General features: G+C 48.5%; 9 protein-coding genes across 9 annotated transcripts; 3 read left to right on the top strand and 6 right to left on the bottom strand.

The window, feature by feature from the left end:
- Window positions 1–2067: 2067 nt before the first annotated feature.
- M438DRAFT_360506 (uncharacterized protein) lies at window positions 2068–2742 on the bottom strand (the record flags this gene model as incomplete). The annotated part of the gene is made up of 3 exons (XM_029907436.1): window positions 2068–2090; window positions 2203–2234; window positions 2321–2742. The coding sequence occupies 3 exons, from the start codon at window positions 2740–2742 to the stop codon at window positions 2068–2070; spliced, it is 477 nt and encodes a 158-aa protein (XP_029754594.1).
- A 1487-nt stretch (window positions 2743–4229) lies between these two features.
- Window positions 4230–4637, bottom strand: M438DRAFT_360507 (uncharacterized protein; the record flags this gene model as incomplete). Its single annotated transcript, XM_029907437.1, has 1 exon — window positions 4230–4637. The coding sequence occupies one exon, from the start codon at window positions 4635–4637 to the stop codon at window positions 4230–4232; it is 408 nt and encodes a 135-aa protein (XP_029754595.1).
- Window positions 4638–5801: 1164 nt separating this feature from the next.
- On the top strand, window positions 5802–8081 carry M438DRAFT_390502 (uncharacterized protein; the record flags this gene model as incomplete). Its single annotated transcript, XM_029909053.1, has 5 exons — window positions 5802–5994; window positions 6069–6138; window positions 6315–6383; window positions 6434–6451; window positions 6485–8081. 5 exons carry the CDS (start codon window positions 5802–5804, stop codon window positions 8079–8081), a joined length of 1947 nt encoding a protein of 648 aa, XP_029754596.1.
- A 3544-nt stretch (window positions 8082–11625) lies between these two features.
- Window positions 11626–12934, bottom strand: M438DRAFT_360509 (ISP domain-containing protein; the record flags this gene model as incomplete). Its single annotated transcript, XM_029907438.1, has 2 exons — window positions 11626–12034; window positions 12090–12934. 2 exons carry the CDS (start codon window positions 12932–12934, stop codon window positions 11626–11628), a joined length of 1254 nt encoding a protein of 417 aa, XP_029754597.1.
- A 717-nt stretch (window positions 12935–13651) lies between these two features.
- Window positions 13652–15263, bottom strand: M438DRAFT_307952 (FAD-linked oxidoreductase; the record flags this gene model as incomplete). Its single annotated transcript, XM_029902319.1, has 3 exons — window positions 14428–15263; window positions 14320–14378; window positions 13652–14272 (listed from the first exon to the last, which is right to left on the bottom strand). Exons 1-3 carry the CDS (start codon window positions 15241–15243, stop codon window positions 13654–13656), a joined length of 1494 nt encoding a protein of 497 aa, XP_029754598.1. The 5' UTR covers window positions 15244–15263.
- Window positions 15264–15579: 316 nt separating this feature from the next.
- On the top strand, window positions 15580–17645 carry M438DRAFT_370212 (pyrroline-5-carboxylate dehydrogenase). The gene is made up of 3 exons (XM_029908165.1): window positions 15580–15932; window positions 15981–16453; window positions 16508–17645. The coding sequence occupies exons 1-3, from the start codon at window positions 15771–15773 to the stop codon at window positions 17628–17630; spliced, it is 1758 nt and encodes a 585-aa protein (XP_029754599.1). The 5' UTR covers window positions 15580–15770; the 3' UTR covers window positions 17631–17645.
- Window positions 17646–18108: 463 nt separating this feature from the next.
- Window positions 18109–19478, top strand: M438DRAFT_340665 (oxygen oxidoreductase; the record flags this gene model as incomplete). Its single annotated transcript, XM_029904348.1, has 2 exons — window positions 18109–18312; window positions 18366–19478. 2 exons carry the CDS (start codon window positions 18109–18111, stop codon window positions 19476–19478), a joined length of 1317 nt encoding a protein of 438 aa, XP_029754600.1.
- A 1367-nt stretch (window positions 19479–20845) lies between these two features.
- On the bottom strand, window positions 20846–22432 carry M438DRAFT_285736 (uncharacterized protein; the record flags this gene model as incomplete). The annotated part of the gene is made up of 2 exons (XM_029901553.1): window positions 20846–22008; window positions 22060–22432. The coding sequence occupies 2 exons, from the start codon at window positions 22430–22432 to the stop codon at window positions 20846–20848; spliced, it is 1536 nt and encodes a 511-aa protein (XP_029754601.1).
- A 192-nt stretch (window positions 22433–22624) lies between these two features.
- Window positions 22625–23060, bottom strand: M438DRAFT_350431 (uncharacterized protein). Its single transcript, XM_029906630.1, has one exon. The coding sequence runs from the start codon at window positions 22882–22884 to the stop codon at window positions 22726–22728; it is 159 nt and encodes a 52-aa protein (XP_029754602.1). The 5' UTR covers window positions 22885–23060; the 3' UTR covers window positions 22625–22725.
- Between the last annotated feature and the right edge of the window lie 194 nt (window positions 23061–23254).

Consider the following 23254-nt stretch of genomic DNA (forward strand, 5'->3'; position numbering starts at 1 on the left):
TAGTTTCTAAGTTAGTTATAATGCGTTCTACCTCCTCCGAGAAGGAGTAGTAGTCTATACTCTTTAGGATAGTCGCCGTATATATCTTAGCGGAGTTAGAAAAGGTGTTCTTTAGGTACCCTATCTTAGTAGAATTAGGCTAGCTATCCCCGCTAGCGCTAAGTAGGAGTCCGTCGAATTCTAGCTAGTGTTCGTGCTAAGGTTAGCCTAAGCTATGTCGTAGACTAGTAAGCTACTCGAGAGCTTTTACTTATTCGTTACTGTCCGCGAATACGTGTTCGAGCTACGTAAAGAAAGCTTTAGGGTCCTTTCCTTTTAAGGCGCTTCCTTTCTCCTAGAAGTAGCGTATATAGGCCCTTTCGCAGGAGGGGAGGGTATTGTAGACGACGTTCTAGTAGTATTCCTTAGAGAGTGTAGGTTTTAGGGCGGAGCGCACTCGATAAGAGCTTTTTAGCCTTAGGAGGTAGTCTCTAAATGTCTTAGCTCTACCGTCCTAGGAGGGGGGCTTCTAGTCTCTAGGTCCTAATAGCTCTCCGGCGGGACGAGAGACGTTCGTAGCAGAGAGAGCCTCTATTAGCGATTTAACGAGTACTAAGAGGGAGGGTTCTCCTAGCTAATTAGTGTCGGAGGCCTCTTAATTACGGGCGGCCTCCGCGTTATAGTAGGCTACGCGTTCGTTACGGAGCTCAGCTTCTATTACGTGCTATCGGTTATATAGTTCTTCTACTACTCGTCGTATTGCTTCGATCGACGGTTCCTATTTAGTGTTTCTAGCCTCTAGTTAGTATATAGGGGACTCCGGAGTAAAGTTAATAGAGGACTTATCTATGTTTTTAGATTGAACCTAATGTTACGGGTGAACTACGTATATATAGAGGTTTAGGGTAGGTTAAGATTTAATAGGTTCGATAAAAGTAGGAAGGAGTCTACGAATGTACGGAATCCGATAAAGAATATATAGACGCTAAGAACGTACGGGCGCATGCCTGCGTCCTATCCTAAGGCTCGCCCTTTATAGATATCTAGTTTCTAGGCCTCTTAACGGGCCTATATATACACTTAAATAAACTTCTTCTTCTTAGTAGGGGTAGCATCGTCGAGGAAGGCTAGATTTTGGATGATTTAACGGTATTTGCCTTTAAGAGGTAAAAAAGCACCTACATTAAGTAGTTATAACACATAAGATAAATGCGTAGGTAGATAAATAAGCTTAACTTTGTTAATCTTGCATTAATACATGAATTTAGTTGTTACGTAGCTTCTATAGCTATCGCAAAGTAGAATTCGGTATCCGCTATAAATAGGTCGAGTTTAGGGTAGAAACATATAAACAAGCCATTATAAACAGGTATTATTACTTATCTAGCCATTCTTAGAAGTTGTATACTGCTAGTAGGGTGTAGTCTTATTAAACTAGGTTGTTTAAAGGTTCTAACCCTTAAAAATGATAAGGGGGGTAGTAGAATTGCCGTTTACGTTAATATACTCGAGGATAGATACCTATTCGCGCGATTCTAGTAATTTAACGTATGTACGCTTCTTGTTTAATATTAAAAGAACTAGGGAATTAACACATTTGCCTATAGCAATACTATGTTCATCTATATTCTAATAGTTAGCCTAAGTAACCTTATACGCGACCTTTATACAATAGAATAACTTAAAATAAGCCTATAGAACTTTAGGGCGTGTCCTATCGATACGAGCGGCCTTAATAATCCTACTAATAACACTACGAACTAAGGGGTTACGGTGCATAAACGAATTTAGCCATTTCTAGCTAAGAGGTCTAGTATCGCTATTAGTAAGGTAGAGTTAAGTAGCTATCTCGCGCGCGCGCGCGTAAGAGGGGGGGTATCTACGTTTATCTATCTCTTTTATCTATTAAAGAAGCTAGTCCTCTTATGTATTACTTAGTCGCTATTAGTGTTTATAAGAATTAGCTATCGTACGGCCTCCGTTAACGCGACATAAAAATGTAGTTTAATCGACGGCGTACTCGTACGCGTATTAACGTATCGAGGGCCGATCTATAGGTACGGCGATAGCAAACTAGGCCTTAATAGCCTATTCCATTTGTTGTTTGTTAACTAGCATCGTTATAGTTAAAATTAGAGTTGTTTTAGTAGTGTTAGTATTAAGAAACGACGCGCGAACTGGCTTAAAGCTAGGGGTAGCTTAGAGCTACCTACGCGAGCTTACCGACCCCAGATAATGCTAGTAACATCTTAATGCTATACATAAAATAATTATACAACATACTACCACTTTTACTTGATAATTACCTAGCTACAATTTTTATAAGTACTTTAGCACTTACATAATAGATCTATCGACTCGAATTATACGTTTAGCGACTTGTAGAGTATAGAGAATTGTTTTACAGTTTTGATGTACGAATCCGACTAACTTGCGCCCGGAGGACCCCGGATATGGATAGGATTTCAGATTTCCAGAATTTGAGGATTTAGGGAGTTCGCCGTTTTGTAGCTCTAGTCGACCTTCTTCTGCCACCAGTGACCTCGGTACCTGGCATACCCGCTGCAGCGAACCTTCCGTCCACAACTTTCCTCCAACGATAGCTCTGGGACGACAATCAAGGTCGTGCCTGCAGTCGCAGTCAAGCAACCATGAGCCGTGGCTCCCCCGACTTTCCAAGTTTCTATGAGGACATGAAATCTCCCTGCACGATCGTTCCGCCATCAAAATGACTTCCGGCTGGTTCTTCGCTTTGCTAGACATCCCAGTGTCGACGTATATCCCGATTGCTACCTGTCGTGCTGTTTGCTCTCTGCTCCTGATAATCTATAACCGTTAAGTTCCTGCCCGGAATATTTATCACGCCATCCGTCGAAGTGTATCCTAAGCCGACGCTGTGCTTGACCATGATGAATTTTCAGACATAGACTGGCGAGAAAAGCTCGGCTCAGCGCTGAGAAAGTGTAGACAATTCGGCGATGTGCATGAAGCTGAGGTGAGACTCCTTTCTTTTTTTCGCGTGCAGGAAGGAAAGCTCATGAGAAATGCAGATTGACCGCTCGGAAGCCATCTAGTTCTATGTTTCTGCCAGAGGAAGTCATTCAAAAGAGTTGAAGCTGCCAGGCCGTACTGAAAGACGAACAAGGCGTTGTACACGCAAGCCAGTGTGATTGGTGCGCCGAATTCTATCACAATATCTCTGATTGTACCCATCGATGCGTTGATGCTCCACAGAGACGCTTCGGCCAATGGTGAAGTATGGTACCACAGAAAAGTCGATACGAAGGCTTCATCAACTGTAGAAGGTACATCTGCCGCTCTGGACTAAGATCATCTGATGCCAAAAGGTTCTTCATAATTATAACACCTACTAAGGACTAGGAAGGTCTCGGCGGGGAGGTGACAAAGATGAGGAAGACTGATGAACACACCGGAAGGGTGGCGCTAACATTCTTGTGAGTATCACCGTATGAACTGAAGTGAAGCAAAACAAACAAAAGATCCACATCAGAGGATCGAACACACAACCTGCAAAAGGAGAAGCAGCCGACGCTACTTCTCCCGATGCATCTTAGCACAGGCTATTCCCCTCAGGCCATACGTCCTTTGGACTCCGCTTCCTCCTGAGTAGGTGAAAGGGAGGAGATTCTCAATATCTATATAGCCTTGTCTGAATTGTGAGCGAAAGTTTCTTATTTTCTCGAATTCACTTGTTCTTGTGAAGGCCAGAGAATGAAAATCATTCCTGTGGCAGGTGTAACTGAATGGGTCACGCATGACACGATCTCAATCAGAGAGGTCGTTACTTCCGCTTTATCGACTCTGAACGTCGCGTCTGTGATGCTCAGTTGTGTAAGGTCTCGCGTGGCCCATCACAATGTGAAAATCATAACGCGTGCTCTTTGTACACACGCTTCCGTTAAAATGATGCAGAACCTCTCCGCGTTTCAGTTCTGCTTGACCTTCCAACACGTTCTCTTTCGCTGTGTTTGCACAAATCGCTGTTGCTACAACGGTAGGATTCTGCTTGTGTATCTGCGTCTGATTGCTTCTTGGGCTGTATAAAGAGAGTTGTCTCGCCTGAGAAAAGATTCGATGCCAAAAGCTCAATCCAGGCAAAGAGAAAAGAGTTGTTGGCCAACAAAAGTGAATTGCAGAGTCTAAACGAAAAGAGATCTAAGAAACAAGAAACAAACAGAAAATAAAGAGAGTGTAGAGAGATACGAGATCAGAATGTTCTCCAGGAACATCTAGGCAATACCATTGCCCAGCCCACCACCAATGAACGAAGCTCCATTGCCTGCGCCCTGAGCAGCTCCTGAAGCTCCATTTCCAGCCCCTTGACCAACGTCGTCAACGCTGCTTCCAAGCCCACTGCCCAGTCCTCGCTTGCTCAGAGCTCCTCCCAGGCCATTTCCAATACCCGAAACCCCCGAACCAGCTCCCTGTCCCACGCCAGAAACGCCTGATCCAGCTCCACTCCCAATACCACGCTTTGAGACGCCGTCACCAGCCCCCTGGCCCACGCCCGAAACCCCCGATCCGGTTCCCTGGCCTATACCCGAAAGGGCACCTCCTAGGCCACTGCCCAGCCCTGCCTCGGGCATTGGGACTGCGGCGACGGCAGTGATGGCACAGAGAGCAAGAGCAAACTTCATTGTAGCCTGTGAGATAAGTCAGAAAGAAGTCGAAGCTGGATATGTATTGGAATGTCGTACGGTTGAGTGATTGATGAAGAGTGTTGTAGAAGGTTGCGAAGATGGTATTGATTGGAAGAGTGTTGTGTGTTGGTTGGTTGGTTGGTTGTGATGTTGATCGATGTGTTTGGTTGATGATGAGAAGATGACTTGGAGGGGGGAGGACCTGGTATTTATGTCAGACGATGCCAGGCTGGACGGTGAGGCTGCGAGCGAGTTTGATCCATGTTGCTAGATCTCATCGGAAGTCAGTCGCAACAACATTGCCCATGACTCCAGATGGTCTTGGTGGCCTGGTCACACCTTCGACACAGCCTTGATACCAGGAACAACCCTTGACAGCTGTTGAGCGTCGTCTGAGTCGGACTGTGTTTGAGCCTCCGGCTAGGCATGCGAAACGACAGCAATATTCTCGAGGCAGCTGTCAACAGAACTGTGATATTTTGATCATAAGCAAAGTGTATCCAGGAAGCATTCTATATTGAATCAACGCTTGCGGAGCAACAACCCATATTGGCTCTTCATGCCACCACCATAAACCTACATGCAATAGACTGGTATCGCCGTATTCTGTATATGCAGATAAAAGCGTGATTCGTATTGACTTCGAGTCAGGTATAAGGCGCGCGCCGTCTTCAAAGCAAAACAATGAGGATATTTGTTTGACCTGGGAACTCACAGAGTCAGAGAGTGGCTGACGTCCGAGGAAGTTGCAAGTGTCCAGCACGTAGCGGCGATAGACATCTGTACGTGGGGTCGAGGCGCGGGCAGGCCGGGCGGGGAGATGGAGTCATGCCGCGGAGCCTCGAATCTGAAACAAGACGGGCAGCCTGATATAAGGACAACGCTTCGGGCGATGAACGTCAATCAGAGCACGCTCACTTACCAAATGGAGTAGGCTGACGTGAGCTTGGAGTTTCAGATCCATGTGTCATGAGAAGAGGCTCCCGTAGTTGTTCGAAGTTCGAAGGCCTGAACATACGTCGCTCTTCGTGGCGCAATAGAGCCGCAGCGCGTGATCGCAAAGAAGTGACGACCTTATGAAACCACGAGACCATTATAAAGTTGGGCAGTAACAGCATTGGTCCAGACGAGAAGGAGCATATGTAAACAGCAGACGCGCAAATGAAGTCGACGTCTAAGCGTCGAGTGAAAGACTCCGGAGTCGCGCCTTCCTACTACTTGGATACAATGATAAGTCGTAGACATGCGAGACAATCTTTGACAAGACCAGTAGTGTCGCAGCTAGTGTTATCACTCGAGGCTGTCACACGTATCTCGCATGTCTGGTTGTCAAGCGACGTTCAGTCCCAGCGCCGTAAGTCCGCGACGATATCGCTCATCGCGACCGCATTGATGAACCAGCGAGTGTTACAACTTGGTAATACCTAGAGTGTGATTTTGTATGGCATAGAAGGCTAGGTTGTTGGCGATGTATGAGGAGCGACGTGGTTGTTGCGAAGTTCGTGGTCAACACCGGCTATAAGCACGGACCATTGAGAAGCTGATAGCGAACGCAATGATCTCTCATGTTCTCAACACGTATTCAACTCGAGTGCAGGCAGTCAATTTTGTGGCTTGCAAAGAGGGAGGCAACTTAAGCCCTGTATAGAGGAATGTATGCGGATACTCTTGTAGGCGAGATATGAAAGATGATCCAAATGGTACGCGAAATTCGACAGCTCGGCTGCGTGATCTCAAAATATCGTGCGTTCCGATTATTTAAGTCAAAACTGACTCAACTACAAAATTTCAAGATCATTCCATTGCTTTTTGTAAGTTCCTGTCTTTACTCAAAGTTTCACGAGAACTCGCACCATGGTCCTGAATAAACTTCCTACCGCGATCATATCGAACATCGCCCGGAGACTGTCAGCCCGGAGCGCTGCCTGCTTGTCACTTACCTGTAAGATCCTTTACCATGATCACAAAGACCTGAAGATAGTCTGGGAGCGCGGCTTCCATCCAGAGGTGAACCACTGCGGATGCAAGCAACGAGCCTGGCCCCCATGTCCACCCCTCAACATGGTGAACCATGAGGAATACCTGTTTCTCCAGATCCTGGCAAGAGATCTTCCTGGACGACAACTTTGTGACGTATGTCAGAAGTTTCAGTATCAGCATACAGGAACCAGCGAAGACGAACAGCCAACAAGACATACGTGTCCGTCTACTTCTCGGATATTCAGCATTGCAAGTGTGCCAAATGTTGTTTTGCACTTCCAGGATGTGCAGCGAGTCATGAACAAGTACCGATCAGGCGAGCCATTCGAAGCAGAGATTCGAAGCATTTCGACGAAGCAAGATTGGGCAGTAGGGTCGATTGCATATCCGTGGTCCGACTCACCGCGGATGCCCCAAATCACAAAGCTGGACATCGAACCCAATGTCATCAACGGCAATTTGATAATACACACTCGGCAGCACGTGCTTGTTACGGATGCTATAAGCGATGAGCTCGAGAACCGTGTACCCGATTTTACTCTCGGGAGATATGTCGTCGGCTCTGTGCGCGCTTGCTCGCACTATGGATGCTCTCGGCAGATCATAGAAGCCATTGACAAGGCTGTCACAGGTCTTGAATCAACGGTGCTTCGGGATCCGATGGCTCGTACCTCTCGACGCCCATTCATGTGCCCATGTTGTCTTACTGAGGCCACACTGGCAATCTATCATCATCCTGAACAAGGCTTCGAGATCATATTGAGAACGTGGACTAACCTGGGCCCATGTGAGTGGGGCTATCAAGTAGGCTGGCGTATCGCGTCTTTGAAAGGCTATTACAAGTATACCTGGACGAATCTGGACCGAGCTATACAGCAAGGGAAAGCTAGCCTAGGGTACCCCAGCGAGCACGATCATCAATGGGTGAACACAGGTGCTAGAGCACCACCGCAAGCCATGAGACACCCGCTATGGTCAGATCCAAATATAGGACTTGAGGTTTTGATCTGGATAATAGGCTGCTTTGCTTGGATTTATGCTATGGTCACAAGAAAGACCGTCATCGATCCATACATTACATCTGACAAAGAAGCCATGTACTTCCGACACACCAGATCACCAGTTCCATCTCAAGCTCTCTTGAGAACAACGCGAAGTGCTACAGTTCAAGCAAGAAAGACACCCGAGTTCCAACCTGCCGCAAGGCTTCTTGACGATCCTCCTACCTACAGATCCCTGGATGCACCGCCAGCATACGAAACATTCACATCACCACGAGTCACAGAGATCAGACAGCCGGAAATTTCCAAAGGCGGAACATCCGGTGTTTCTTGCGAAGATGCTTCCTCTCCGATGAGTAGTAATGAAAAATTGAACGGGCGACACGGGTGGAAGTCAAAGTTGAGAAGGTGGAGGAACCGTAAACAAGAACGGGCAGGCTATAAATCACACGTCGATTAAAGCTGGATGGCAACGATCAATGACCGGAAGGTGCAAGGTTGTCAGGAGACACGAATATTACATTAAATGATGGGGTTTTCTGCAGAACATATGACTAAGTTATGATTGAATCCACAGAGCCGCAGTGACCAATAGCGCATGATATACGTATTGATCCTGGACACGCTGAAATCGAAATCAGAGACGTGCAGTCTACTCCGGACACAAGATCATGTTCAGAGATACACCGAACCATGGTATCCAGGTTCCCATTAGTAAACACAGCAGGACCAGAAAACTAGCGGTTGAGGAAACAGCATTGGAGTTTGAGAGTCGAACATGGCTCAATCCGGTCTGCTCGTGACATCAGTGCCGCCGCGTTGTCCGAGCGCCAGGCGTCCTTGTGTCTTCTGAGGCTTCGGACCCAACTTCACCTTCTCATAGTCAACATCTCACTGTTCGACAATTTTCAAACTGTGAGCCTAATGCAACGTGTAGACATCAGAAGCCTTTACTGACATACTTGAGCAGTCAAAAACAAGTGTACGCATCCTGTCACGCGGTTTGAACTGATTGGTGGTGTGCTGACAATGGTGCTTGTTTCAGAAGCAAAAACCGTAGGCTTGACAGTCCATCCATAACTCTTTGACAACCGTGCTGACGTCTCGTAACAGATGCCCATACTCACTGAGTCTCGTAAGTATCAAATTGTCCTCCGTCCATGCCTTCTCCGCCTGCCCCTCTGCTTCGAGGTTCCTTCTATGCGCATCAATCTCGGTCCTGGCCCGCAATCCCGCCAAACTTGCCTTTACATCCCAAAACATCCTCATACCCTTGGTCTTCCTCCTAGCCAACGTTCCATGCGCTCTTTCATCCAAAATGCAAGCCCTCACATCCCGTCGCATGGCACGGTCCGACACGCATCCTATCTCAATCCCTGCTGTATACCACATCGATGCCGTCATCTCTCTGGAACATCTTCCCACGTGGACCAATTCGTGCCTTCAGACACACTCAAAGCACCGATGGCCACCGTTGAATCACGCATTACTTTCAAGTACACCGACTAATATCACCCGTATAGAAACCTCTGCGCTCACCATTCTTGGTGCCGTCCTTGGTTGTTTCTCTGTGGTACTGGGAATACTGGCTCTGTTCGAGTAGACCTCGATCAGAACATGGTTCCTCCGGAGACGGGCCACTCGGGGTGGAGGGTCCGTTCAGTTCAACACTGACGGAGCCAACGAATCCCTGGAACTGGTAGAAGCAGGGGCTAGCTCCGAAAGGGGAGAGTCGTTTGTGGACCCGGTTCAGAGTGGTGCTGCTTCGGTAGCGGGTTCCGAAGCCCTCACCCTTTATTGGACAGCGTCAGAACATGGACTGACTTCTTGATAGATCCACCGGTCAAGGGGTGGTTGTTTTCCAGCACACCTTGGCCGGGCCCCGTGGTGGGAGTGTGATTCACGAATCACCGGGCGGGAGGGGTCACCTTCAAGAGTCAAGCGTCAGTGTTCGCGAAGGTGTCTAGTAGTCCTAACGGACGAAGCCAAGCAGGAAACTGCAGACTCAGTCGACAAACAACCCCCTTCAGAAAGAGTTGGAATTGTGACACTAGAATAAAGACCACATTATCCAAGTTCACCTCAACAATGAGAAAGCCTTTTCCATCGTGCAACATGAGCAACAACTTGACTGATGTATGTACTGATCGTCCTTGCTACCATCAACCTCTTACACGACCTTGAAAATGCATCGGAGACGCTATCAGTATTTGCATTTGAGGGTTACGCAAACCAATCCAAGCCGCTGTTTTGATGAACATAGCTGAATACTGGAGAAGACTGGGAGGAAGCTGCAATTGATCCAGGACCGTCCATAGATCGCAGACATCAAACTCGTTCATCAAAATACGTTGACTAGCACGCTCTCAGTGGAGATGATCTCGAACTGGGACATGTATGTGCAGAGCTACAGCCGTCTGCAGGGTATACACGGTCCACGGATAGTTGGGTACACCCTTTTCAGAAGCAAGGGATCACGCAATCCTCGAGGCATCATCATCTTTAAGGTATTGAGACAGTCCGTGGAGGTTTTGTCTGGCGGCAGGAAGTTTGCGAATGACGAAGTTCTGATAGCACTTTCCTCTCTTGTGTCAAAGGCGAGGTCATCTAAGCAGAAGAAAGTCGCAAAGGAGAGTTCAGAGCTGGAATACAATAAGAAACCTCATGGATCTATCAAGAAGGCCTAAGATGACCCTGTATGGGTCGTGACACCGGTGTACTACTCGAGTACATGCCAGGGAATCCAAAGCGCCAGTGTGGCAGTGATAGGCAGAACTACTCAACGTATAGATGACAAAAATATGATAACTCTTTCCTCTGCTGCGCTTCAGTTGATCTCCCATCGAACTGAACAAATGCACAAAGACTTTCAAATGCGAAGGTGCGGTCCGGAGAGCGTTGGTAAAAAGCTCTTCATGGCCGGCACCATCTCAATCAATATTATTGTGCATCGATTCAGATAAATCAAAACGTGTTAATCCATGAGAAGAATAAGAGCCACATAAGTCATGATCTCTCGCACCTGCCAGCCATCTTATATGGCACTACTGTAGCAATTCACGGTCAATTTTCCATCGAAGTCGCAGTCCCCGAGAGTGCTGCAGAATAGACCACTCTCAACTCTCTCTCAAACTTCAAAGCCGTCATCAGTGCATGTGTATAATTGTATGAAACTTTTCTGTTCGACATGATCTTTGGTGAGAGTGTAGTGAGGGGCTCGTGGCTGCAGATGACTTTAAATCTCCGTCGTGACTCTCATGTCTCGATTCCTGGTTTGAGGAGATGTTGTAGAAATGTAGGAATGCAGGGATGTAGGGATGTCGACATATCGAGATCCCGGCCAGTGAGAATGAGAGCGTGATCAATTAAAGTATCTCTGCGCTTCCATGTTGATTTTCAGAACAATTATGCAAGCCTTTCAGCACAAATGTTGTGAAACTCTGACGGGAGAGGGTAAAAGTGCAAGTGTTTCTCAATGTTGATGAGAAACCCCCCTGCTCTCTTTCATTGCGATTCTCTTCTCGAGGTAGCACTGCAGCATCTTAAACATAGAAATTGCCAGTGAGAGTCTATTGAAAAACTGATATCTGTGGTGTATTTGCTCAAGGCTCGATAGCACAATGTATGTTTGACAACTGAATCGTTATGGGACAGAGAAAAAGCGACAGGATTTTCGCCCCCCCGTCGAATATACCCGGCTAAGAGCACTATTGACACAATCTTGCAGAGATGCGCGATCTCTGCGACCGACATCAACTCTTGTGAGAGTGTGTGGTGTAGCTGCTCGTACTCTGTGAACGACTCCTGGAATACGAAAAAATCACCATGCATCTCTACAGCTTAGTTGTCGCAGAGATAGGATCGTGAGAGGAAAATTAAATCGCTGATGATAAATCTTGACTGAAATTTTCCATATTCAAATCACTATCCGATCTATATACCTGCTACAAAGCAAAAACCATCAAGAGCAACCCATCATCCATCATCATAGCCACGATCAACCATCACCAATTCAATTCCTCCTTCTTCCCCCCACAACTGATACCCTCACAAATCTCCAAATCCTCCTGACTGACTCCATCCACCACTTCCCTCCTCGCCGGCCAAATCTGTCTTCCCGCCTCCTGCTCCCTCTTGTAATGTCCAGTGATAATCTCCCGAACCGTTTGCTGAAAAAACAGTGGCGCCTTTTCATATTTAGGATGCAATTGACCGTTTACGAAAACACCAACGTTTAGGTTCTTCTGAGCTTGATCGCACAGCACTTTATCTTCCGCCATTACGCGTGCGTACATGGAGGATATCAGGTGGAAATCTTCTTCCGAGGAGTGTTTGTTGCGGTAGATTTCGTAGGACATTGTTGATTTGAGGGGGGAGGAGGGGAGGAATTTTTGGACCATGATGAAGTGGGGGCTGGAGAGGTGTTAAGAAATAATTGAGGTGGTTGGGGGGACGGTGGGAGACTTACGAGACTGTCATGGAGGTGTTGGGGAAGTAGTATGTGCTGGCTACACCCAAGCCTTTGGCCGCTTGCTCGGGGGTAGAGATGCAGTGGTGTTGGATGTGGCCGTCTTTGAGATCGGAGTCGAAAGTTTCGAGATTGATGAAGTCCGGGATGTCCGGGTGGGTGGTGGGACAATGGTAACATTCGTTAAAGTTGTCGGCGAGGATCTTCCAGTTGAAATCACCTTCGATCTCGTAGGTGTGGTCGAGCTCGTAATTGTCGAAATCAAACTCGCTGTACCTTTCTTGCTTGTCGACGTTGTCGAAATGTTCTTCCCAGGGCACTTCTGGGGTCTCTTTGGCGTCCATGTTGATCCAGATGAAGCCGTTGATGTCGACTTTGACATGGATGCTGAAGAGACTGTTCTGCTCCTTCTCATACCCCTCCAAGTCTTGATAGCCAGGAGCTTTGGCGAGTTTTCCATTCAAGCCGTAAGACCAGCCGTGGTATCTGCAAGCGAAAATCTTCGCGTTGCCTTCCTTCTTCTCCACGACAGGGTAAGCACGATGTCTACAGACGTTGTGGAAGGCATTGACGTTTCCAGCACGGTCTCTGTTGATGATGACATCGTATCCTGCAATGTTGAAGCGAAGGAAGTCTCCAGCGTTCTTGATACGTGAGCTGTGTGTCATGAAGAGCCATCGACGGGTGAAAATGGCTCGTCTTTCGAATTCGTACATCTCGGGAGATGTATACCATGTTGCCGGCAGAGCTCTGACTGGAGACTGCTTGGCGGGCAAACCATCTACTGCTTTGCCAGAAGAAGCTTTGTCTCCGCCAAAGCCGAAGTAATTCAAGTAGGAAGTCATGGTGGATGAATGATATGAGGTGGAGATGTTTGGTGGATGGTGACCTTGTAGAAAGTATCCTCAAGTTGTGGATGAACAGTACCAACCTTGACTCCTGAGAAGAGACCTTAAGTAAGGACGACTTCCCAATCTCTTCCTCTGATAATGGTTCTCGCCCTATTGGCCACAACCGTTCAGCACACAGATTTCCTGTACTGCTCCAGAATCTAGGGCTTCACTCTGGGCAAGAACGGGATATCATTGCTGCTCCTGGAAAAGACAAACGAGGACTTCATCATGAGTGGTCACAAGATTGAGATGTCAAAGTGTATCTTTGGAGAAGAAAAGATAGGAGCCGCATGGATTGAGGTGTACGAGCGGCTGCGCTAACTTGTGTATCTTGCCACTAGTCAGCGGAAGATGATCAAAAGGCGGGGGATGCCTGGGGAAAACGATAACCTTGAGTGGCTGACAGGGACGCGCTTACGCTAGCCTCGAGCTTTTTGCTGGCCGTTGCAAGGTCCTTCGATATCTGTAGATATCTCCAGTCGTGAACGAATCATCTCGAACACTCGATAGCTTGTGATAGACATTCACTCCATAGCGCGTGGAGGTAGTCTTTCATTGGCACTTTCGATGCATCAAAGGATTAGGCTTGATTGCTGGAGTACTGTGAAAGTATCGTGCATTGAATCATGAAACTGAGGAAGATGCCAATAAAGAGCTAAGATAGCATCTGCCTAAATTCTCCTCAGAACTCTAGACTGCAACTCACGCATGACCGCGAACGCTGTGTCCTGAGTCCGAGCAACCGCATCTTTGTTCTCCTCAGCTCTTCGCAAGATGTACAGAAGACAGTCGCGAAGGCTTCCCCAAGCAGTATATTTGTAAACACCAAGGCGAGGGTATGGATTCGTGTCATCCATCTCTGTGAGATGTCGGGTAGGTTCCTCCTTCTTCGCAATGTCAATTTTGTTGACCAAATCCATAGACACTTCATCGGCCATGCCCATCAGCTGCGAGAAGGTCATTCCGCGAATCTGCGGTTCGGGTACACCATTCTGCTTGGAAGAATTTTGCGTGCTAGTGTATAGGTCGAAAGCTTTGCGGACGCTTTGAGCATTGTGAGTCGCAAGCATAATGTCGGCCTTCCAAGGTACTGCTTTCCCTTCCTGCAATAGGAATTGTACGGTAGCGTCGTAAGCCTCGTCGGTCCGTTGCTTGGAAACGTGCAAAGATTGTTTGTCCAGTTCGGTGTGGAGATAGGCACCTCGCACCATTTTGATGCCTAGAACATAGCCATACTTAATCGAGTGGTCCAGATGTAACTTCACCTTGTCCATGTTGGACTTCAGGTACCTTCATAGTGTCAGTGGCATGCTTCGAGTGTGGTTGAGAATTCTCACATTTGATAGGTGTTTAGAACCAAGGCTCGATGCGAAGTATTGAAGCTCGCCATGATTTGCTATATCATGTATCAGTAACCTGACTGGGAGACACACGGAGAGACTCACCAGAGCAGCGCAATCAATAGCCCTCTGATACGTTGAGGATTCTGCATCAATCAGGACGCGGACTCGGCGCTCCTCGGCTGCAGCGCAAACCCTCTTGACCTGAGCGACGTAGTGTTCCATGTCGGCAGAGTAAATCTTGCTCGCTTCTTCCAGCGAATGGGACTTGCAAACCGCCGAAAAGTCGGCCAGGAACTTGGCTGCCGCGGTGCCAGCGCCGGTGAATCTCAGACCGACATAGTCTCCAGGGTCAGCTTGTTGTACTGATTCAAGGTTGTTCTCAACCCATTCCTCGCATTGAGTGTCACCAATGACTGATCCGATGTTCGTATCCGCAGTAGGTTGAGCCTCACGGGCATTCGCCAGAACGATGCCAGTGAAGCCTATGCGACGAAGCTCCTGGGTCTTGGTTAAGATCTCATCTTTTCGAAAGCCGATGCAGAAGTTGTCGTATAACATCTTCTTGAAGGTCCATCTCAGTGGGCCGATCGATTCGATGATTCCAACGTGCTTCTTGGTCATGCGAATGAGGAGGGCCAGCAGCTTTGCGGGTAGCATTGTGGCTGACAAGACTATAAGCGATCGTACAAGCGTAGTAGTTGGTATGACTTGGAGCGTCCGCCTGGATGGCTTCGTCGGCGCATCTGGAGAAGACGTATTCCGCTGTCTGGAGGTCAGGAGTGTCGAATTGTGTCTTCGTCGACAGAGCTGTGTTTGGCCATGGAGAAGAGTTCGTCGACTGCATATCGAAGCTATAACACAGGCTCGACCTGTCTCGGGGAAAGCTCCTCTGCGAGTAGTCCGTACGAGTGTCTGCATTTCCGTAACTTGGACTCTTGTTCATCCGGTATAGAGTTGAAAGTCAGACAAGAGCATTCGAGGTGGATACATGTCGAGTAGTACGGCATTGCCTTTCCTAAAACCGCCAAAAGATCCAGCTACCATGATTGATGTCAATTGGCGCGGATTGTCATCCGCCATGGTCAGATGAGAAATGATGGTGAGGGGAAAGAGAGTGCTTTGTCGAAGGTGCAAGATAGACGGCTAGCGTAGCCGCCAGACCCTGCCAAGCACCCCACTTTTTGCGGCTCCCAATCACTGCCCGGCTGTCATCCCGATAGCTTTCGTGACTTCTTACTTCCACAAAACCTTGATGACCCGATGACACGGATACAGGTGATACATGAGGTTAGCGTAGGCGCCTTTACGCTGTATGATGCATGTAACTCAACTCTGGGAAGATGGGAGACGCGCCAGCCTGGCGACGCTGCTGGTCACAGTCGTCTTCTGCTTCTACTTCTCATTCACTCTCATCACCTTGACCCCGACTCGTTTCACAGCGCAACATGCCTTTGAATCATCGTTTTGCTCCAGCAGCCCGCAATGTCTTGCGCTTACAGGCTTGTCCATGGATCAGTATCAGGCAATCGATCCAGAAGCCTCTTTTGCGAGCTGGAGTGGCTACCAGCGGCCACTTCAAGTTGCCAAATGCTCACAACGAGGAGAACGTCAGTATTGGACCTCACATGTAGCTTATAGACACTGAAAATCTACAGCTACACTATGCAAAAGCTTCTCCGGAGAGGCTTCAGCTCGACACAGCGTTACGATCATTGCGCTCGCAGCTTCCACTCCCTGTCCCGCTCCATGTTTCAGGCAGCGTGAAGACAACAAGCAGCACTTTGAAATCGACTATGCCTTCAGAGCACGCCCAAGTCTTTGCGAATTCAAGCTCAGCAAGCGCTGAAGACGTCCAAAACGCCATCGAATCTGCTCTTGAGGCCAAGAAGTCCTGGCAAGCAACGCCGTTCGTGGACCGGGCAGCAATCTTTTTGAAGGCTGCAGAGCTCGTGGCCGGCAAGTATAGATACGAACTTGTAGCGGCAACCATGTTGGGTCAGGGGAAGAACGCGTGGCAGGCTGAGATCGATGCGGCTGCTGAGCTTGCCGACTTCTTCCGCTTCAATGTTTCGTATGCCGAAGAAGTCTATAACAAGCAGCCAACTCTGAACGCTCCAGGAAACTTTGGGTAAGCGTTCGCTTCTTGTCAATACTTTCAAGACTTCATACTGACAAGATGCAGACGAACAGACTGGCGACCTCTCGAAGGCTTCGTTTACGCCATCTCACCTTTCAACTTTACCGCAATCGGCGGCAACCTCATATCTGGTCCAGCCATCATGGGCAATGTCGTTCTTTGGAAGCCTTCACCGACAGGTGTCTACGCAAGTTGGCTTGTATACCAGATCCTTCTCGAAGCCGGTCTTCCTCCCAACGTCATCCAGTTCCTGCCCGGCGACGCAGAGACCATCACAAAGACTGTCTACGAACACAAAGAATTCTCAGCCTTGAACTTCACTGGCTCTTCAGACGTCTTCCGCAGTCTGTATGCCAAAGCTGCTGAAGGTGTCGTTGGTAAAAAATACCGCGACATGCCCCGTATGGTCGGCGAGACGTCTGGAAAGAACTTCCATTTGATACACTCCTCTGCCGACATGAATAACGCCGTCAAACACACCATTCGAGCATCATTTGAGTACTCGGGTCAAAAGTGCTCTGCATGCTCCCGTGTCTACATACCTCAGAGCAGATCTAAAGAGTTCCTTGACCGGATCGAGAAAGAGATGGAGCCAATCAGGGTCGGTCAGCCTGAAGATTACGAGAACTTCTTGGGACCCGTCATCCACAAGGCCTCATTCGACAAGATTGCCAACATCATCGACAAGGCGAACGGTGACAGCAGATTACAAAGCATCTTCGGAGGCTCATACGACGGAAGTAAAGGGCATTTCATCCACCCATCACTATACGTCGCGAATACGCTCGACCATGAGTTGTTCGACGAGGAAATATTTGGTCCAGTACTCGTAGCGTACATTTACCCGGACCAAGAGTTTGATCAAGTCATGGCCAAGATCGATACACAAGGAGGAGGCTTCGCTCTGACAGGAGCAATCTTTGCCAACGACCGAAGTGTTCTGCGTCATGCAGAGGATACCTTGCGATACGCAGCTGGCAACTTCTACCTCAACTGTAAGACGACCGGTGCAGTCATTGGTCATCAGTCGTTTGGCGGAAGTAGAAGCAGCGGAACGAACGACAAGGCTGGAAGCGCAAATGCCTTGATGCGTTTCACATCTCCCAGGACGCTGAAGGAGGAGATGATTCCACTACAGACAGTACTCTATCCTAGCAACCTTACTTAAGTAACCTACATGCCTATCAATGAAGTTCAATCTTTCAATCATTTGACCATGGTCCGCTGATATCACGACTTGTTTCGAATTGATTCCACTGCTTCGTCAGATGGACTTGTTTGTCACAGCGCCCACGCTAAACCTCGGTGTTCCTTCCGTAGCGATGATCACCATCGAGGCGGGGAATGTGGGGTGCGGCTACGCTAACCTCTGCTATCATCACGGCTTATCGCCATCAATGTTGAACTGCCAACGTCTGGCGATAAACACAACCGTCGAGTGCGCCAGCACTAACCGGCCGGATACGGTGGTAGAGTGATCGGATCTTCTTGCCGCATCAAGCACTGTGCATCCAAAATGTCATCGAAAATCGTGCATTCTATATCTGCTTATTATAGACAGTGACTCGACGCTTCTCACTTGGTCATATCCTCCAGCAATCAATCTTCTCGTCCTTCGCGTCCTCTCCATCTCCACTACACCCCTAATGTCGAAATCCGAACCGATCGTCATTGTCGGCGGAGGTGCTTGGGGCCTGTCCACTGCCCTTCATCTTCGCCAATCTGGATACACCGACATCACCGTCTTTGAGACTGCAGACTCAATACCATCTCGATATTCAGCAGCCTACGATATCAACAAGATTGTGCGAGCAGAGTACGAAGAAAGTTTCTACACAGATCTGGCTCTAGTAAGTTCGTCTAACCAGCCATTCCAACAACGAGTTCACTAACACTGTCGAAGCAAGCGATACAAGCCTGGAAGGATCCGCTGTTCGGTCCTTACTATCACGAAACCGGCTACATCGTGGCGACCTCCGGTTCTGCACCCGCGAAAGCGAGAAACAGCCTCGAGACTGCCCTTGCATCCGTCTCCAAGCATCCAGTTTTTGCTCCAGGTATTGAAGCTTTGAATGACGGCGACGAATTCAAGAAATACGCCTGGCAGATCACAGGACCACTGAAAGGATTCACTGGCTACTTCAATCGCCTTGCTGGATATGCACACTCCGCCAACGCTCTCCATGGCATCTTCCTCCATTGCGCAACCTTGGGCATCAAGTTCGTGCTTGGGAAGTCTGCCGGCACGGTCTCGGAGCTTGTTTATGAGGGACAAGGATCTGCTCGGAGATGCACTGGCGTACGCACAGCAGACGGAAAGACACATGCCGCTGCTAGAACGATAGTCGCATCAGGTGCCTGGGGCGCCTCGCTAGTCCCAGAGATGGGTCGCTTCGTGACCGCACGAAGTTGGTCTGTCGCTCATATCCAACTCACCGAGCAAGAATGTGACTACCTTCGAGGTCTTCCTGTAATCAATGTTCGCGACCTCGGCTTCTTCTTCGAACCAGATCCTGCAACGCGTCTGTTCAAGCTTTGTCCCCTTGGTGCTGGCTTTACCAATACGGATGAGATTGGCACATCTTTACCGCCGATGGACAGAATACCTCCACCTCAGGACTTCATACCCGCAGAAGACGAGATCAAGCTGCGAAAGCTAGTGGCGGAGACGTTCCCATGGATGGCAGATCGTCCTTTCGTGGATAAGAAAATCTGTTGGTTTGCTGATACAAGCAACTCTGAGTACTGTATCGATTTCCTGCCGGACACAAACAACTCTGTCGTCATCTTATCTGGCGACTCAGGTCATGGATTCAAGATGATGCCAATTTTCGGCAAGTGGGTGGTTGAGCTGTTGGAAAATGGAAAGCAGAGTATAAATAGATGGCAGTGGAAGACCAAAGACGAGAGAGGTCAATCGTGGGGGGATAGTGTCAGTTGGCGCATTGGCAAGTCGAGAGAGTTGAGCGATTTGATCGATGAAGCAAGAAGAAGAGGGTTGCAAGCTCGCTTGTGATTTAATGTCACTTGGTCGTGACGCCCGTTAGTAGAAGCAGAATTACTACATCGAAAGGGGTTTCTGTACATTGGGTGCCTCTAACATGACTTGCTATCACTCATTGAACGTTGTCATAATGTGCTTCAGATATGCTTCTAAATCAGAGCGTAGATGAGTGGAAATGACCTATCGTGGAACAGACTTTTCAATTCCAGCACGTGGAAAACAATAGAAACAGCCTAATGGCTCAGAAATATACTTCATACCCCTTCCTTCACCTTACCTCGGATTTCCCACCACCCCTCTCCATAACCCTCTACGGACAGCTACTTGGGAATTACCTTTACCGTATAGCCAGATCAACGGACGACAATACACTCCATCATGATGACAGGACTTGACACAAGATTCAAGAACTCACACCTCATTACTTGAGCTTCACAATCGTCGTAGTGATGGACAAGTAAATTTCCCGTCCTCCTTCCTCGAATCTGGCCTTGCATAAATCTCCCCGTCTAATGAATCATACCCCCATCTTCGCGACCATGATCAAACGACACCATCGCCACTTTCGCCGCACACGACGACTTGGACGAGCATCACCCATGCATCGCCAAGTACCGGAGGTGTAAGTGNAGGGAGGTGTTTAGGGTGATCAGGGTGTCCAAAGGTGCAAATGAATGGAAGATACGGATCATATATCACAAGGTTGTGGTGTTGGGAATTTTGGGTAACAAGAAAATCAAACTCGGACGGAAGCCATGTTCATGTTTGATCTAAATGACTGCAACTCCATCTCCTGCCAGATTATCCAACCTGAGTGACGGCTCAAGAATCAAAGAAGCAACTTGCACAAGATGTGACTGGGAAGCTGGCGGTCCAAGGTGCATACAACTGCACAAGCTACCACGACGCGCCTAAGAGTCGTGTTCATGGACGCGGAATTTCCATGGCATTTATGATGATAGCGAAGGCTTGAGAGAAGAACCAACAGGCCGCAGATTGTTCTTGTGAACCTTGATCTGTTGTGCAGACCTCCAAAAGTCGGTACTTGAAGCATGTCGCAAAAAATATCATGGCACAGCTCTAAAGAGCAAAAGAAACCACTGCCCGGTGGCAGTGGAAAGAAACCGGCGGTCCGGTTTGCTTATTATTCGGCGCGTGGTGGGAGTCGAACCCACGAACGCGCCTTTGTCGAATGTCGGCAGCCAGCCAAGTGGGCCAGGAACACCAGGCGACAAGGCGGGACCCTTGCTTGGCTGGGGACAGGAGCTCACAAAATAAGCTGTATGTGACGGTTCGTGGAAGCTGGACGGGAGCGACGGGATTGGGTAATGCAGAGCAAGTTTCGTGCCTGGCTGTCTGAGCTCGGGCCTGCTCTATCTTCAGGACAGCGCGAGCTTCCAGCCGAATGTCGTGATGAGCCTCTGCCAGTCGTGTCTTCGGCTGTTGTTGTCGTGCCCGTTCAAGTCGCGACTTTGCCAGATTTGTGTGGTGACGTTCCGGACATATGTGATGTTGCCAATCGGCCACTTTCTCTCAAGCGTGCGGAACATGTCCAGGACAACCTTTCGGTGCTCGTCCTCATAACTTGCACATGCAGCGATAAACAGAGGCCACATAGGGAATGCTCGTCGTTGCTGGTCTTCGTTGATAACCAGGCGCAAAGCTTGAACCAAGTCGTTCTGCATCTCGATCAAGGCTAAGTGATTGAGGTTGGCATCGAGACAGATCAGACGTAGGTAGACTCTGGCCGCTAGCTTGAAACATCGGCTGCTTTGTTCAATATATGTGTCTTGTGATCTGGTGATAAATACCATTTCCTTCAGGGCGTCATCGAAGGCCATCGCTGTGGTAGAATACAGCTCGTAGGTTTCCTCGGTAGCAGTCTCATCGGCCTGACAGTGAAACTTCATAGCCGACAGGATCGATATTCTGTTGATGAGCTGAAGATATTCCAACGAGCAACCGATGTTATTGTCGATGTTTTGCATCGCGACAGTGGGAACAGTATCGACCGTTTGCTCCAGCATTGAATTCAGGTTCTGGAGAAGCTGAAATGTCATCGAATCTTCTGCCATGACTTTCTCCCATGGGTATGTTCCTGGAGGCATGGTCGTTTCCAATAGTATCCATCTAGAGCTGAAGTATTGGTAGGCGAATAAGGCAGAGTCACGACCAATAGACGACGCGAAATGGTTGTGGATAGCTACAGCTCCGTTGAGATGTTGCAGCCATGCTGGACGAGATCCGTTGGTGATCTCGAAAGAAGACAAAAGGACGCAAGTCAAGAGATTTTCCTCGGCGTCGTAGGAGTTCTCCAGCGACTGCTGCAGCTGGTTGATCGCATTGTCATAATACACAGCAGCATTCGACATCAAACGAGCGGGCTGACCGCAGCCCGAATTGGCCATCTCAGCTGCACTCAAGGCTAAAATGGTTAAAAGCAGAGGTCCACGTCGTGTATAAGCAAAAGGCATAGTCAACGAACGGAACGGATTCACGTCCCCGGTCACGTAGACTCTGCTTGCACTGATGACTTCAGAATCTGTCGAATGTATAAGCCTACTGAAATGTGGTTATTCTCACACATGCATACAATACTGAAGTAAGTTCCTCTCAGAGACATCTACGAGAGCATCATTTCCAGATAAGGGCCTCGGTATCTGACCATAGATAGTGAGATCTGTGTCGAAAGGGTGAGTAGTCTGTTCATCGTATGACAGGCAAAGGCGAGCAATATCTCTCGGATGTAGATTCACAAAATGTCTTTCGGCAGATGTGCTTGGTAGAATGTAATGATTCAAAGCTGACGAGATAAGGTATCGCTCATTGAAAGATCCGCTGGCATTGGGATAGAGGCAAGACGCGCCAGATACTTGACAACGCCGGCAATTTGGCTTGACTTCATCGCATCGTTTCTTGCGGCGTCGACATGCCATGCACCCTGAGCGAGTGCGCGTGCCTGACATTTTTGTAAGTCATGGTTAATGGTTTGAGGAGGGAGGGAGCGATCATCGGCCGAAACGAAGGCATCACGGAAGAACCTCGGCTCGGAAAACATCTAGCCGGCGGCAAGTCTGCTTTTCCGTGTCGCGTCTCGGATCTTGCCTCTTGCAACAGCGTCACGTCACGAAACGCGAGTAATGATCACTTGTTGAGGGCGCTTGAAGTTTGCATTGTTCGTTCCGTAGAACATATTCAAAATGAGACTGGCCATGAGCAAGCTACTACAGGTCGGGCTTGATCGATATCGCGTCATATATCACTGTTTCCCATGGACGACTATATCTTCCATGGCCACCATACTACTGTCATCCTCAGCTTTCTTCATCCTCACAGCAGGTCCCTCGAACGTGCTTGATCCACGGATAACATAGTAGACTGTTGCGACAATCACGACTGCCAGCGTTACGACAGTCATTGGCTCCGGATATGCAAGCGAAGCCAATGACAGAGGCAAGCTTGAACCGACGCTGATGCTTGTCAGCACAATAGAGATGAGAGATATGTTTCCTTGATACCAACACGAAGCTCTGAAGAAAGCGCCATTCGTTGCATGTCTCTATCGTCGACAGAGAGGCCTTGATGAATTGAGGGACCATCTTCCTGATGGCTGTGACGCTTGATGGCTTTCATGGCGAACGGTATCCCGCGATATCTTCGCAAAGGAGCGCAGTAGCGAGGGCATCAGAAATTTCACGAAGGCAGTCAATCTTATATGATTGAACTTGATTCGACCAGGTCTCGATTGCCGCCTCTCATCAAATACTGTACTAGGTGCACGCACACTC

The sequence above is a fragment of the Aureobasidium pullulans genome (assembly GCF_000721785.1).
Source record: "Aureobasidium pullulans EXF-150 unplaced genomic scaffold scaffold_52, whole genome shotgun sequence".
Classification (NCBI taxonomy): Eukaryota; Fungi; Ascomycota; class Dothideomycetes; order Dothideales; family Saccotheciaceae; genus Aureobasidium; species Aureobasidium pullulans.